Below are 16,187 nucleotides of genomic sequence, written 5' to 3'. Positions count from 1 at the left end.
TACCCCTCCCCCACTAGGGAGTAGCCAGGCCCTTTGGGTGGGAGTGATCCCAAGTCCAGCTCCTGGTACAGGCCCTCACTGAGCTAAGCCAAACAGGTTATCCCATCCCACTCACTACATGAGAGATCCTTTCAGGGACCAGCAATCCAGGCCAAGTCAATCAGTGCAGAGCTTTTCCCTGGCTGTAGAGACCAATTTAGAGCCAGCATAAGACTTAAGATGGTGCAGCAGAGCAATACTTGGGACTGTGATTCACAATGGTTAAAGCCTAAGGAAGGACTGCTCTGCTCCTCTCCATCAGTGTGAAGAAGCACAGTCCTGGTTACAACTACCAATCACCTTACAACCACGAGAGGAGCCAGACTGTAGACAAAACCAACATACGAGGAGACAGAGAAGAGCAGAGACTGAAATTCTGATCCAAATGTACCTGCAGCCCATTCTACCTATGGACTTGCCAATTACACAAAACAATAAATTCCTCTTTTTTATTTAAGCCAGTTTGAATTGGGTTGTTACTTGCAATCAACGGTATCCTAACATGGAAAGGCTTCCAGACACAGCAAGGAACTGTGTGAATGGGGAAGTTGAGGGCACAGCTCAAGTCACCTGTGCCCACAGAAGAGCCTCTGTGGGAAGAAGATGAAATGGGGCCAGGGGGCAATAAGAGGACACAGTTCTCAGTAGGAAATTAGGAGCAGGGAAGCCCTGTGTTGGGCCTAAACAAATGCCAGGGCTTTCCCACCAGAAATCCCTGAGGAACAGGAAGTATTTGGCTCAGGGTTATTTAGACTTCTTGATTTCTAATGATAAAAATGGCCATGATAAGGGCTTCCCTGGTGGCGCAGTGGTTGAGAGTCCGCCTGCCAATGCAGGGGACACGGGTTCGTGCCCCAGTCTGGGAAGATCCCACATGCTGCAGAGCGGCTGGGCCCGTGAGCCATAGACGCTGAGCCTGCGCGTCCGGAGCCTGTGCTCCGCAGCGGGAGAGGCCACAACAGTGAGAGGCCCGCGTACCGCAAAAAAAAAAAAAAAAAATTGGCCATGATACCCCAAAGGGCAGTCCGAATCTTCTGCTGGAAGTTTATAAGCAGGCCAGGAAAGTAGAAAGGCCACCTCAGATCAGAAAGGAAACAGAAAAGTCGGGGAGTAAAGATACATAACGGCCCTGAAAAGAACAGTGGAGATGGGGAAGAGGAAAAACAGGTACATGAAGATGGCAGATAGAAGAGCCCAGATGAATACAGCAAGGACTCAAGAAGATGGAAAACCATGGGAACACAGAGGAAAACAAGGAATCCCACTGGTGTCTACAGCACTAGGTTAAGAGAACACACCCATGACAATTTAAAGATTAAGACAAGGGAACTGGTCAGATGACTGGCACATGTATCCTCACTCACCTGAGGAGATGCCCCTCGGGCCCTCTCCATCCAGAGCTCCCTGAGGAGCCAAGCTCCATGGTGCTTCGTTCCAGCTGGAAAATCAGAGCCGGCTTGGGAAATGGAAATGCTGCTTGACAGGAAGGAAATGGGACAGGTGGGTGAGTAGGGTGACACAGAGCAACCCCAGGGCTCCTCCCAGGCCTGTGTCTTCAGGGGTGGGAGGGGAAAGAAGGGAAATTACTAGGGAGAACAAGAAAAAGAAGTCCGGGGAAAGGGACAGGAGACCCAGGGGAGAGGGGCCTGGAGGCTCACAAAGGTCAGGAAACAGAGAGGAAGGGGTGCTCAATAACAGCGTGAGTGAGCAAACAGATGACTTCACTCTTTGAGGAACTGAGCTTTCTTGTGCTCTCCCTCTCCGAGAGCTCTCAAGCTCAGACGTCTGCATGAGGATGGTTGGTATTGGGCTGGGTCTCCCAAACTGAGGTGGTGGGAACTGAGGGCTCAGAGGGGCACCAGGAATCTTCTCTCCTCCCACTGTATCCACAGCACATGAGTCAGGAGAACAGAAGCTCTCAGTCGGGGGTAAGGAAGTCCTATGTGAGGCCTGAATTGATACCAGGACTTCCTACTTCCCAGCAACCACTAAGGTTGGGTCATTAAGAATACAAGAGCCTGGTGGGAGGGAGGTAGACGCAACAGGGAAGACATATGGGAACATATGTTTATGTATGACTGATTCACTTTGTTATAAAGCAGAAACTAACACACCATTGTAAAGCAATTATACCCCAATAAAGATGTTAAAAAAAAAAAAAAAGAATACAAGAGCCTGAAGCTGCCACTCATTTGAGGTTATCAAAGACTCCTGAGCCTTTGAGGAAGAAGGAGCCGAGAAATTCCAAAGGGTAGAGGCAGAGTCCAGAGGGAAAGACCCTTACCCAAGGAAGCCACGGCCCCATAATCCTCCAGCATCACATCCCTGTACAGGGCCCTCTGAGCAGGGGTCAGGCCGGTCCATTCATTCTCAGAGAAGTAGATGGCTACATCCTCGAAGGTCACTGACTCCTGAAACAACATGTGTTTAAATGCCCTAGGACAATCCCAGGACCCAGGCCTGGAGTCTGGGTAGACCCAGGCACTAAGAGGTACTGGAGGGGATGCCCACTGAGTTTCTGGATTCTGAATGTCTAAGGGAACTCTCAACAGATTTTTGCCCCCTACTTACAAAGATATAAGGGATCAGCTACCAATCTTCTCATGTCTCTTCATTTTTACTTCAGCAAACATCCTCTCATCTTTTTCATGAGTCTCTGCAAGTTTTCCCTTTTCGTTCCCATATGTGCTCTAAGTGCCAACCTTTCTCCACAGTGTATCCTCCTTCAGAGGTCACCAACCCTTGATAACAAGAGCAACTGACATTTATTGAGCCTGTGCCAAGCACTTTACATATATTACTCTGGGCACACCTCACAGACTGTGAGAAGGACATTAGACCCATTTTATAGAAGGGAAACTGAGGCTCAGAGATTAACATCCCCCGAGTTAAAGAGCTGAGACAGAACTCAGGCCTGTGGGACTCTCTGGCTCTTACCTACTATGGCACACTGTCTTCTATCCTCACTCCTGCCACCCCTGCTACTCCTGTCTAGGACTCTTGCTCTTCTCTCCCTCCCAGTCACTGCCACCAGCCAAAGAGGCAGCTAAGGGGCCCCTCAGAACACTCAGGCTGCTCGAGAGGCTGTACTCAACAGGGCAGAGCCCAACTCTGACTACTCCCTAACGCACCTACCCTACTCTCTTCCCCACATCCCAGTCTCAGTGTTCCTTTTTCTGTATTTCTCGGAGCCCTAGCTCCTGCACCTTTTCTTTTCTTGCCTTTCTTTCTCACTCTCTTCCTTGAGAAACACAAACAGTGCTAACTTGGAGCCATCAAGACTTCTTATAATTCCCAGCCACTGCCTCATTCAGGGTCTCAATCTCAATACTATGGAGGGGCCAGTTCTGGTCCATTCCCATCAGTCCTTGCCCGGCAATGTTCTCACAGCAACTTCCCCAGCATTCCAAGGCTCAAAGACTTTGGCTGGCTCACTTTTGCCTGCCTAAAAAAGTCCAACTCCTCTGAACTGCAGACAACTCCAGTCACCATTCAGGGACCCAGCTTACTTCCCAAGGATCATCTCCTGCAAGACCACCCTCATGCCCTATACTGTCACGGTTCCGTTATGAACCCAAACCCTTTCCTTGCCCAGATCTGTATCCTTGGACCTACACCCCCCTCCGTCCCCACCCCTCCTCCACCCCCGGCCTGAAGATCCAGATCCTTCCTCCTACTCCTGCAAGCTCATGTTCTTCTCAAGACCCACCTCAAACAAAACCATTTCTGTAAAACCAGTCGTGGAAATTCTGGCCATTCGTCGCCGCACACAGCGCTCTGTGCTGGGACACCTCTGCCCCAGAATTGGCTCATGCCTGTGCATCTGCACGTGTCCTTCCCCTGCCGCCGTAAGCCTGGGGGATGTCGAATCCACCCTGCCCCTACCTGTTCCTCTGGGCCCTCCACTCTAGGCTGTACCCCGGTTTATCGGTAGCCGCACTGCCTCCTCTCCGCCCCCCATGTGGGCCTAGAGCCCCGGGCAGAGCCGAGCCAGCTTCGTGGCGCCGGCTCAGCGCTCACCGGGCCCGACCGGGGACTACCCGGGGTCAGGGAGGGACGCTCCAGACCCGGGCGGGCCTGACATACCGGCCCCCCCCCCCCCAACCCGCGCCCGGGAGCCGCCCGAACAAAAGCCAGGCTCCAAGCCCCTACCAGCCCCATGCCCAGCTCCCCACTTTCTGCGTGGGCCGGGTCTCTGCATGCGAGAGGCGGAGGCTGCAGCACTCTTGCCATTCCGGCTTCTCTAGGACAGTGGAGGGCTCCGCGTCTCCATGGTGCTCCCTTCTCGCCACGCAAAGTCGGGAGGGGAGAGTGGTCCAGCTCTCCCAGAGACACAGAGCGCTCCGGGCCCTGCAGAAATCAAGGAGAACGGTAGGGGGGGTGGGGGTGGGGGGAGGCTGGGGAGGAGGCTTCCTCTGGGAATCCTTTCCCGGCCCTTTTCTTCCCACTGACCACTCTTCTCCACCTCATTGAACCTTTGTAGGATGGATGCCGGTATAAGCATCCACAGCATTCACTTGACTGTGCCTGTTCACATATCTGCCTCCTTCTACTAAGTTCTACATTCCCAGAGAGCAGACTATGTCCTTGATATGTTCATCTTTGTGCCTCTAACATCCGCCCAACGTCTAGCACCTCTTAGGGCCCAATTTCTTTAAGTGGCATAGAATGTTTGTTGAATAAAATCATGATTAAATGTTGAACCAGTTTTTCAGTTGAAGAAAGTGAGGCCCAAAGAGAGGAAACGACTTACCTAACATCACACAGCATGTCAGGAAGCTATGCTTTTAAAGAAAGTTGTGGAAATAAAGGAAGACCTCCCAACTGAGAACAAGCAACGGGCTATTTATTCAGAGCTTATTATAGCAAGGAAGTCAGCCACCATACTTGCATTTGGCAGAGAAGTGGGAAAGCTCTGTAGTAGGAAAAAAGGAAGGCTTCAGGTATGCTCTGCTTAAAGATTGTAGGCATGAGGGCTTACTAGAAGCAAAGCATCTGATATGATTGGTTGGGAAGCATTATTCAAATTCTGGCTGTTTGAGGCTGGTTACTACAGGAGTTATTTTGGCTTCCGGGACTGATTGCTGCAGATAGTAGTTTGAACTCTTGGACAGGTTATTGCAGATAGTGGGTTGGTTTCCTGGACGGGCTGCTGCAGATTGTGGGTCAGAGTTCTATTTTTCTATATGGTTTGGCCATTGTTCATTTGTATGTTCAGTCTCTTGGGTGAACAAGGAAGGAAGATGATGTCTGCTTCACAGGAATTCAAGTCTACAGGTTCAGATGCGTTATAGCTACCCAGGTACTGAGAGCTTACAGATACCATACCTAATGAAAAGTCACAGAGCAAAGGAGACCTCAGATGAACTCCCAGGCTTGTTGGTTGGTTGGTTGGTTTCTAAGAGGATACTGGAATAACTCATAAAGGGACACTAGCTGATAGTCTGTGAGTGCTGAGAAGGAAGCAGAGACTCAACTTGGGAAAGATCACTAGGAAGGTTGAGCATACAAAAAAATGTTCCCATGATTTTCTTTGGGACCAGATGGAGAAAACTGAACTGGTGACAAAACAATTATGGGAGTTTTAGCTCAGAACAAGGAGCCCTCAGATAACTGATGACTAAGTCATCATCCACCTGAAAAAAGGTCTCTTATGACTATGATCAGCGTTTGGTTCAGAATTTTTTAGAAAACGAAAGAGGAGAGGAATAGTCTATCATAATTAACCATATATTTTTACTCTCTCTATTGTTCTTCTGTCAAACACACAGCAGCAGGCAAGGCCAAGGCCAAGGCTAACTCCTAACTGATTTGACCAGTAAAGATACAATACGCCATTTTTAGATTCATATAATGTATTACTTACATAAACAGCAAAAGGAAGAGTAGCCAAATATCCCAGTTCCCCAAGGCCTTGTCCCACACACCAAAAACAATGACACGGAAACGAAAGGGGGCTGGATGACTGCAACGTGGGTTGTGGCATATGCCTTGCTGAGGAGACAATTTTAGACTGCAGCTAAACAGTGTTATAGTCTGCAGTTATAACCTGAGGAGAGTGGGGCAGAAAGCCTCATGCCTCATCAGAATCTGGGAGGCAATGACAAATTGTCTCGTGGCAGCCTCCCATGGGGATAGGGACAGAAGTGGAAGATGGCCTCAAAATCTTGTAAAGTTCCTCTCATCCTCTCATGTTCTGGAATGATCACAGGATGATCTGCCAAGACTCAAATTAGCTATAGTTCAAGCCTTTGCCTGCACGGCCTATATAGATATGCGTGAAATTGCCAGGGCACCATGGTAGACACATTCCCCTACAACTTTACCTCCTAACTTCTAACACGGGAAGAATTCCGGGAGCGTAAATCACCACATAGGTCATCAGATACTCTAATTAATTGTACAGATAGAGGATTGGGCCAAATGTATTCCATTTGTCTTAGGTAGCATTGGACAAGAGTGACCATGATTATGACTCACAGTGGTATAACCAGGCTCACTGGAGGAAAGACCATGTCAGGCTCCACATCCAGAGCAAAGCCAGCTAAATGTGTCATTAATCCAGGTGAGACAAGAAAAACTAGCAATGGCACACATCCCAGCTAAACTGGCTAGCAAAAAATCCCGGGCAATACAATTGTCCATTACCATTCATGCTAGAGAATTTAGAAAAGTCACTGATCTGTGAAAAATGTACAAGAGAGTCCAGCATAACAGTATGAGGCTAAAGGGAATCACATCAATGTCCATAAAGTTAATACTGTTCTATTGTTTCTTTCTTTTTTTTTTTTTTTGTGGTACACGGGCCTCTCACTGTTGTGGCCTCTCCCGTTGCGGAGCACAGGCTCCGATGCACAGGCTCAGCGGCCATGGCTCACGGGCTTAGCTGCTGCACGGCATGTGGGATCTTCCCGGACCGGGGCACGAACCTGTATCCCCTGCATCAGCAGGCGGACTCTCAGCCACTGCGCCACCAGGGAAGCCCTCTATTGTTTCTTGATGAGGCTGTTCCTTTCTGGAGTCAATGGCTGTTGGGAGGATTCTGAGGGTTTTTAAACTAAGATCATTTGCTGGCCAGTAGTCAAACTGAAGTTAGTGGCAAAAGCCTGGGTTAAATCTGCCAGATATCCCACAGACAAAACCTAAGATAGATTAACGATCCCTCCCTCTGCCCCTGACTTCAGAGTCTAAGGTGTTTTCTTCTTCCCAACCAGGGTTGTTCCTCTCCTTCCACAGCCACGTGATCATTACGACCAGACTCTGCAACAATTACTTCACCTTTTCCTCAATCCTCCCCATGTCTTCCCACACTATACGCATCATCTCATCCCTAGTTAGCTCAAAAGTTCCTACTTATAAAACGTGTAACACCCTAGACCATCTCCCACCCTCTGACATGTAAGTCATGCCAATATCACCTTAGGAGTTATCACCTCATAATTCATGATCATTATAATCATTTTCTATAATTGCCTAAATCCAGTTACAACTATAATTTCCCATCTGAGTACTGATTTCACTATATGCCATAAGTTGTGGTTTTCATTTTCGTTCATGTCAAGGTATTTTCTAATATCTCTCGTAAATGCTTCAAGAAGTCATTAGGAAGCTTGTACATGGATTCTTGCAGACTCCATGTGTGTCTTTTTGCCTTACAATTTCGTTATGTATCCTTAGTACACCACTGTAATAAATCTTAGTCATGAGTAAAACTATATGCTGAGTCCTGTGAGTTCTTCTAGGGAATCTCTGAATGTGAAGGTGGTCCTGGAGATCCCTGATATGGGTTATGAGAACTAGATTGCATGAAACATGTAAAGCATTTGGCGTAATTCTTGGCTCATGGTAAATTCTCAAAATAAGAATGGTAAAATTCTTAAATGGTAAAAAATAAGTGGTCGGGCTTCCCTGGTGGCGCAGTGGTTGAGAGTCCGCCTGCCGACGCAGGGGACGCAGGTTCGTGCCCCGGTCCGGGAAGATCCCACATGCCGCGGAGCGGCTGGGCCCGTGAGCCATGGCCACTGAGCCTGCGCGTCCGGAGCCTGTGCTCCGCAACGGGAGAGGCCACAGCAGTGAGAGGCCCGCATACCACACACACACACACACACACACACAAAAAAAGTAAAAAAAAAAGGAAAAGTGGTCACAGTGGCAATGGGGATGACCAGCACAGGGCCATGAACAGAATAGGCACCCAATGTCAATTATTCCAATCCCCATCCTATTCCTTCATTCACTTCCACCATATGCCCTCATATCTCTTAGCCTCTTAGTGAATGAACAGCCCAGTACCTTTATAATGGCATCTCACTGCCGGCAAGTACCTCAAGTTCAGCCTCCTGTTTGATATAGCAGAACAGCAGGGCCCAGAAAGGTGAAATGAAATGTCCCATATCATGTCGTGAGTTGGTGACAGAGTTGAGACAAGAATCCAATTTGCCCTTTAAGTCCTACACTGGCTTCAATGTCACCTGGTACATGAGATGCAGACTAGGAGTAAGGTAATTAACCTGGGGCCAGGCCGTCAAGAACCCAGGTGCTGTGGATGGGTTTCCTTCTCTTCCTGGAAAAAAGAAAACTTGAAAGCTAGGGAGGAAGAGGAGCCATAAATAAGCCCAGCTGTAAGTTAAATGAGACTACTTTCTGATCTAAAGGTAGAGTGAAATAATTTTTTTCCCTGCATCTCCATTTCAAAGGTACTGCTGTTGACTCCTAGGGGTTAGGCAGTGGGCAGGAAGTGGCTAGCACTGGGGGAGAAGTCAATATCACTCAGAATTGGAACAAAGGGCAAACAAGACTCAAGGGATAGCCAGTGTAGCCGGTCTAGAGCATGCCCAGAGGAACCACGGCAGGTAAACGAATTCTTTGGCCGGTGCACAGTTGCTTAAAGTTCTGGGCCATGTATGGAATGAAAAGACATGAGATCTGACGGCACCTGAAACCCACTTGAGCCCTGTGGGTCAACCCAGCGACTTCTCTGGTGGTCCAGTGCTTAAGACTCCGCTTATCCCTGGTGGAGGAACTAAGGCCCCACATCCCACATACTGTGCAGAGCGGCCAAAAAAAAAAAAAAAAAAAGAACTCATCCCACCCTCCAGCCCACCACGTAATGTGCAAATGAGGTGAGCCTTAAGTGGTGGCTTCTCTCAGCGCGCACGCATTGGAAACAGCAGCGGTCTAAGCAGATAGGTTAGGGGGTCCCCTGAGAAAGAGAACAAAGAATGACTTTCTTGAGAACCCATTCTGGCCTAACCCATTTTGTGATCTAAGCCCGGCTGCAACGCTTGCCCTTGAACAGGTCTCAGTAATTAATGATCTTAAAGGAGGGAATGCAGAAACACCGGAGGACCAGTCAAGAAACCATAGGGCAGCCTTGGGGCAGCCTCCTGGTTCCTCAAGGGATATACATAATAACATATCTTTGAGTTCTGCAGGAACTAAGCCCCCCCCCCCCCCAGGTGGAGGATGGAATTAAGATGTCAACCCTCCTGAATTCCATCAACTAAAGCTTGGACTCTGTCAACCTTTGCCCGGATTCTATGCTAAATTCTGCTCCCCTCAAGCCCCCTCATGAATATGCATGATAGGCATGTATCATTAGCTTAAACCTTCCCCAACTTTGCTGTTCAGGGTGACACTGCTTTGGGTAAGAGCTCTGGTGTTCTCCTTACTGGCTGCAAGTAATAATAAAGCCTTCCTTCTCCCGATCACAGTGGGCGGGAAGGAGTCAGCCCTCTCCGACACGTCTTCCCCCCCTCAGCCCCACTCCCTTACTGATTGCTCCGCAGACGAAATGAGAGACACACAACCGTCTGCGCAAAGCTCCGCCGACTTACGGACAGAGGGCGCCTCAGGACTGAGAACTGCCTGCGGCGCCTACCTAAAGACGCCTTTACGGAGGCGGCGGGGAGCGGAAGTACGTCACCGCCTTTCCGGCCCTCAGGCCCCAAGTCCTCTCTAGCAGGCCCGGAGGTCGCCTATGCTGATTGTTGATCCTCCTCGACTGCCCCGCCCACCATCCCACCATGGTGACTCCACCCCCACCCTCACCCGGAGGTGCGGCTGGAGTGGGGAAGGCTGAGACTTGACACAGGCCTGTGGTCCTCACTCTGCCCTGCTGGGCCCCGGCCATTCCGGAGGACTGGGAGGGCAGCCTCGTGGGCCGATTTCCCAGGGGCAGGCCAGCCTCCACCTGCTGGTATATCTGGCCACCCTTCAGTGGCCCGGACCCAGACGAACGGGTGGCTGGACCTGCTGTCACGGGAAGGGCTCAGTGCCGCGTGATGGGTCAAAGCCGGAAACCGCACTGAGCTGGAGACTCTTCCCCCTCCTCTGAGCACTCCGGCCACATAGGCTCCCTTGGGACGACCCTGCCACATGCCTTAGAAGCACGTCCCCTACACCCTTACACACAGCACACATTGGCCTGGCCTTGTCCTCCAGGTCTCCACTTAATTACCACCTGATCAGTGTGGCCTCCCTGACTCCCCACCCTCCTTCCCGCTCTGCCCCCCCCTTTTTAAAAATTTATTTAATTAATTAATTTAGTTTTGGCTGCGTTGGGCCTTGTTGCTGTGCGCAGGCTTATTCTAGTTGCCACGAATGAGCGGGTGCTACTCTTCATTGCAGTGTGCGGGCTTCTCATCGCAGTGGCTTCTCTTGTTGCGGAGCACGGGCTCTAGGTGTGCAGGCTTCAGTCGTTGGGGCATGTGGGCTCAGTAGTTGTGGCTCGCGGGCTCTGGAGCACAGGCTCAGTAGTTGTCGCACACGGGCTTTGTTGCTCTGCGGCATGTGGGGTCTTCCCGGGCCAGGGCTGGAACCTGTGTGCCCTGCATTGGCAGGCGGATTCTTAACCACTGCGCCACCAGGGAAGCCTTCCACTCTGCCCTTCTTTGCAGCACTTAACACAATTGTGATGATATGCTTCTTCGGTCAAGGCCATAAACTCCAACAAGGCAGGGACAAGGTCTATCTCATTTAGGGTTGTAGCAAAATTTCTGGCAATTGAGTGCACAGTAAACATCTGTTGAATGGATAGAAGGTGCTGTTCCAAGAAAGGGGGAAATGAATGGATGAGTGGGTGTGAGTGAATGAATAAATGAAGGTGAGAATGAATGTAAGATGGTGCTGCCATCCATTAAAAACTGAGGGACAAAGTTCAGCTTTTTGGATTTGACCCACAGTTTCTGATTTTATATATATATATATATATATATATATATATATATATATATATATATATATATATATATATATATTTTTTTTTGCCACACATCTTGCAGAATCTTAGTTCCCTGACCAGGGATTGAACCTGGGACACCGCAGTGAAAGCACCAAGTCCTAACAACTGTATCACCAGAGAATTCCCTTTTTTAATTTTTTTAAAATTTTATTTATTTATTTATATTTTTGGCTCCGTTGGGTCTTCGTTGCTGCGCGCGGGCTTTCTCTAGTTGGGGCTACTCTTTGTTGCGGTGCACGGGCTTCTCATTGCGGTGGCTTCTCTCGTTGCGAAGCACAGGCTGTAGTCTAGGCGCGCGGGCTTCAGTAGTTGTGGCTCGCAGGCTCTAGAGCGCAGGCTCAGTAGTTGTGGCGCACGGGCTTAGTTGCTCCACGGCATGTGGGAATCTTCCCAGACCAGGGATAGAACCCGTGTCCCCTGCATTGGCAGGTGGATTCTTAAGCACTGCACCACCAGGGAAGTCCTGGGAATTCCCTTTCTGAACATATTCTAAGGCTAAGGAGAGTTGGTGGAGCTGAGTACTTGCTGTGGTTGCCATGAGCAATCAGAGAGGACTTCATGGAGGCAGAGTGTGGATGTTTTCAGCTCCCTGCTGGGAGGAGTTGTACAAGGCAAAGGGAACTCCCTCAAGAGGGGATGTAGGAATCTTATGGTCATCTGAGGAGACAAAGTCCCTGTTTGCAGGTCATTTAGGAAGTTAAAGAGTAACTTGGGGGTCATCAGAACTGGTTGAATCGAGTCTGAACCTCATCACCTATTGCAACAATGAGCTAGGTTGCTTGACTAAACCCTTAGAGTCAACGGTACAGCCTTCCCCTTCTTGGGCCTGCTGGCAGGGACCTGGCCTGACATCTCACAGAAGGTCCCCAGTAAACTGTCAACTCACCTCACCCAAGCTAGAGCAGGTATCAGAAAAAGTCCCCACTACACTCTGAACCTAGATCCTTATTGTAAAATAAAACAGTTTGTTTAAAGTCCCTATCATCTCTGACATTTCATAATTCCAAGATTCCCAGTCTGTATTTCTTTTTTTTTTTTGCGGTACGCGGGCCTCTCACCATTGTGGCCTCTCCCGTTGCGGAGCACAGGCTCCGGGCGCACAGGCTCAGCGGCCACGGCTCACAGACCCAGCCGCTCCGCGGCATGTGGGATCCTCCCGGACCGGGGCACGAACCCGCGTCCCCTGCATCGGCAGGCGGACTCCCAGCCACTGCGCCAGGAGGGAAGCCCCCCACTCTGTATTTCTTGCTAGAGAAGTATGCAAGCCAGTTGGCGAGAGGCTTGGAGACTGAAGTCTGAGCCTGTGCTTGAAGGGTCCTCTGTCTGGGAGGTTCTGTGGGTCTTTTAAAGATAAGGAAGGGGTGGATGTGAAACTTAGTAAGTGCTCGGTGCATTTCTGCTGAATGAACTAGCAAATTAATGAATACATGAATTCATGAGTAAATAAAGGAGTGAATAATCAGTAAGTCACGGGGGTGAGGATGGAGTCAAGGAAGGCTTGGCAGAGAAGCTGCTGGAGCTGGGTCTGAAAAGGTCAGAACAAAGCCTGAAGCTGGTGAGGGGGCTGTGACCATAGCTAGAGGTTTCCTTCTGGGCTTTTTCCTAGTCCCGCCTCCTCCTCCCACATGACAAGGTCCTAACAAAATCCAGGGGAACGTTTTGCTCCCAGGTACTGTCTCGCCAGGGTTATTCACTGTAACTTGCAGTCATCGGGCAAGGTCCAGGTGGACGGATTTTTCTACCCTCAACTTGTCAAGACCTCCCAAACTCTCTGGCACCCAGAGAACAACGTGTCCAGAGCTCAACCTGGAAGAGCACAGCCATGGTGCTCTGGGGTCTGGTGCTGGGAGCTCTGATGGTGGCCACTGTGGGGTACCTGTACCTGCAGGAGCTGCTCCGGCAACAGAGACCCAAGGAGCCCCCTCTGGATAAGGGCTCCGTGCCCTGGCTGGGCCATGCTTTAGCTTTCCGGAAGAATATGTTTGAATTTCTGAAGCACATGCGGGCTAAACACGGGGACATATTCACGGTGCAGCTAGGGGGCCAGTACTTCACCTTTGTCATGGACCCTCTCTCCTTTGGCCCCATCCTCAAGGATACGCAGAGAAGACTAGACTTTGTGGAGTATGCGGAAAGCCTGGTGCTAAAGGTATTTGGATACCGCTCCTTGCAGGGAGACTACCAGATGATACACTCAGCCAGCACCAAGCACCTCATGGGGAATGGCTTGGAGGAGCTCAACAAAGCCATGCTGGACAGCCTGTCCTTGGTTATGCTGGGGCCCACGGGCCCCAGTCTGGATGCCAGTAGCTGGCGTGAGGATGGCCTCTTTCACTTCTGCTACAACATCTTGTTCAAGGCCGGCTACCTGGGCTTGTTTGGCTACACAAAGGACAAGGAACAGGACCTGCTACAGGCAGAGGAATTATTCGTGCAGTTCCGCAAGTTCGACCGCCTGTTCCCCAGGTTTGTCTACTCCCTACTGGGACCCCGGGAATGGCTGGAAGTGGGCCGGCTCCAGCGTCTCTTCCATAAGACGCTCTCTGTGGAACACAACATGGAGAAGTACGGCATAAGCAACTGGATCACCTATATGCTTCAGTTTCTGAGGGAGCAGGGAGTCGCCCCAGCCATGCAGGACAAGTTCAACTTCATGATGCTCTGGGCCTCCCAGGGTAACACGGGGCCTACCTCTTTCTGGGTCCTCCTGTTCCTCCTGAAGCATCCAGAAGCCATGCGGGCTGTGAGGGAGGAGGCCACCCAGGTCCTGGGAGAGGCCAGGCTGGAGGCCAAGCAGTCCTTCAACTTTAATGTCGGTGCCCTGCACCGCATGCCGGTGCTGGACAGCGTGATGGAGGAGACACTGCGGCTGAGGGCCGCGCCGACCCTCCTCAGGGTGGTGCACAGTGACCACAGCCTGAAGATGGCCAATGGGCAGGAGTACCTGCTCCGCAATGGAGACATCCTGGCCCTCTTCCCTTATCTCTCAGTGCACATGGACCCCGACATCCACTCGGAGCCCACCACCTTCAAGTACGATCGCTTCCTCACCCCCAGTGGCAGCCGAAAAGTAGACTTCTACAAAGCAGGCAAGAAGATCCACCACTACACCATGCCATGGGGCTCGGGTGTCTCCATCTGCCCTGGGAGGTTCTTGGCCCTCAGCGAGATGAAGCTCTTTGTCCTGCTCGTGGTCACACACTTTGACCTGGAGCTGGTGGACCCTGACACACCTGTGCCACCCGTGGACCCCCAGCGCTGGGGCTTTGGCACCACACAGCCCAGCCACGAGGTGCGATTCCGCTACCGCCTGCGCCTGTGGAATGAGCTCTGCCCAGGTGGCCACAAGCCTGGCTAGGGGCTTCCCTTGGGGTCTCCAGCTCCGCTAAGCCCTCTGAAGCCCCAGACCAGCCCTTCCTCTGACCTGCTTGCCCTCTTTGCTCTTTGGCCTCCTTCTAGGCACCTCACAGGCTTCTTCTTCTCTCTTTAAAACACTGTCTCTCACAGTGGATTCCGCAGAAACTGCCTCTCACAGGAAGTCCAGGGAAGGGGAAATATCTGTGGGCAACTCAGTTTGGGGGTTAATACATGCCTTGACAAGTCCTGCAGTATAGACACTGGTTACGGTGGGCAATGCAGCATCTTGCAAACGTTAGTCTCCACCCTCCCACTCTGCTTTTGTTGTTTTTCCTCAACACTTAATCCACATCCTGTGGAATTCAGGGTTTAGAACAGTGTCATCCTATAGCAGTATGAGGCAAGCCACGCGCATAATTCTTAATTTCCTAGTTGACACATTTTTTTTTAAAGTAAAAAGAAAGAGGTGAAATTCATTTTTATACTATATTTTACTCGACCTGATATATCTAAAATATTAGCATTTCAACAGGGAGTCAATATAAAGGTATTAATGAAATATTTTTACATCTCTTTTTCCCTTCAAAATCTGGTATGTACTTTTTAACCCTTGATACTGAGCACATCTCAGTTCAGACTAGCCCCATCCTAAGTGCTCAATAGCTACGTGGGGCTAGTGGCTTCTGTATTGGATAGAGCAGCTCTAGAGAAGGGCTGCCTTTCACATAGGAGTTGTTCAGGGTCCCTCCTCCGTGCCCTCCTCTCCCCTCTGCACCCCTACCTTGGGGTGATCTCAACCCCTCACTTGGTTTCCACAACCATGGCTGGGCTCAGAGCTCTCTGCTACCTCCAGACCCCCAATCTCCCCCCAGGGGTCTCACAGCACCTCTGACTCAGTTCGGCCCACGCAGAACTCAGCATCTGTCCCCCCAGCCTCTGCCCTGAACCACCTGCTTCTCCCGATTTCCCTGCCTCTCTTTGCTCGGGACACCAGCATCCACCCCTTCCCCCGAGGCAGATACAGAGGAGACACACTGGCTCCTCCCTTTCTCTCCCCCATAGGGAGAGAGTTCTGTCAGCCTGACCCCTGTGGTGCCACTGAAACTTGTCCCCATCCCGCTTCCCCCCGCATCCCCCGCTGCCCTTCTCATAGCTCAGAACTCGACATTTCTCTCCACGTGGGGCCTGTGGGCCCTCCATTTACCCTGCTGCCAGAGACTTTTTTTTCCAAAAGCACCTCTGGGTGTCCCCCTTTTACTTTTCTGGCTCCCCATCACCTCCACACACCTGACATTTAAGTTTTGCCACAGTTGGTCCCCAAATTTTCAATCCAGTGCAATTCAACTCTGGCAACTTTCTCCAATGGAACTGTCCGTAAAGTACAGGGCTCGCTTTCACTGTTAACCCTGGTGCGAGCTACTCCCGGAAGCCTTCTTGAACCTCGCCCATCCCATCCTCTGACCAGAAATGGTCTCCACCCCCTGGATCTCCCCTGCCACCGAGTGTATCACAGCACATCTGTTATGTCATTGCTTTCTGTGTCCTGGTT

At 50.6% G+C, this 16,187-nt stretch overlaps 1 protein-coding gene and 1 long non-coding RNA gene across 2 annotated transcripts in view; one reads left to right on the top strand and one right to left on the bottom strand.

Moving 5' to 3' along the window:
- The window catches only part of LOC309968017, a 170,405-nt gene that overhangs the window by 74,955 nt on the left and 79,263 nt on the right, over positions 1-16,187 (bottom strand). The gene's annotated exons all lie outside the window — the stretch shown is intronic.
- On the top strand, positions 12,937-15,333 carry CYP8B1 (cytochrome P450 family 8 subfamily B member 1). The gene has a single exon (XM_082849133.1). The coding sequence runs from the start codon at positions 13,104-13,106 to the stop codon at positions 14,637-14,639; it is 1,536 nt and encodes a 511-aa protein (XP_082705259.1). The 5' UTR covers positions 12,937-13,103; the 3' UTR covers positions 14,640-15,333.

This window comes from Leucopleurus acutus (genome assembly GCF_964270905.1).
Source record: "Leucopleurus acutus genome assembly, chromosome: 10".
In the NCBI taxonomy this organism is placed as follows: Eukaryota; Metazoa; Chordata; class Mammalia; order Artiodactyla; family Delphinidae; genus Leucopleurus; species Leucopleurus acutus.
Note: the sequence above shows the minus strand (reverse complement) of the source record. Positions and strands in the feature narration are given on the sequence as shown.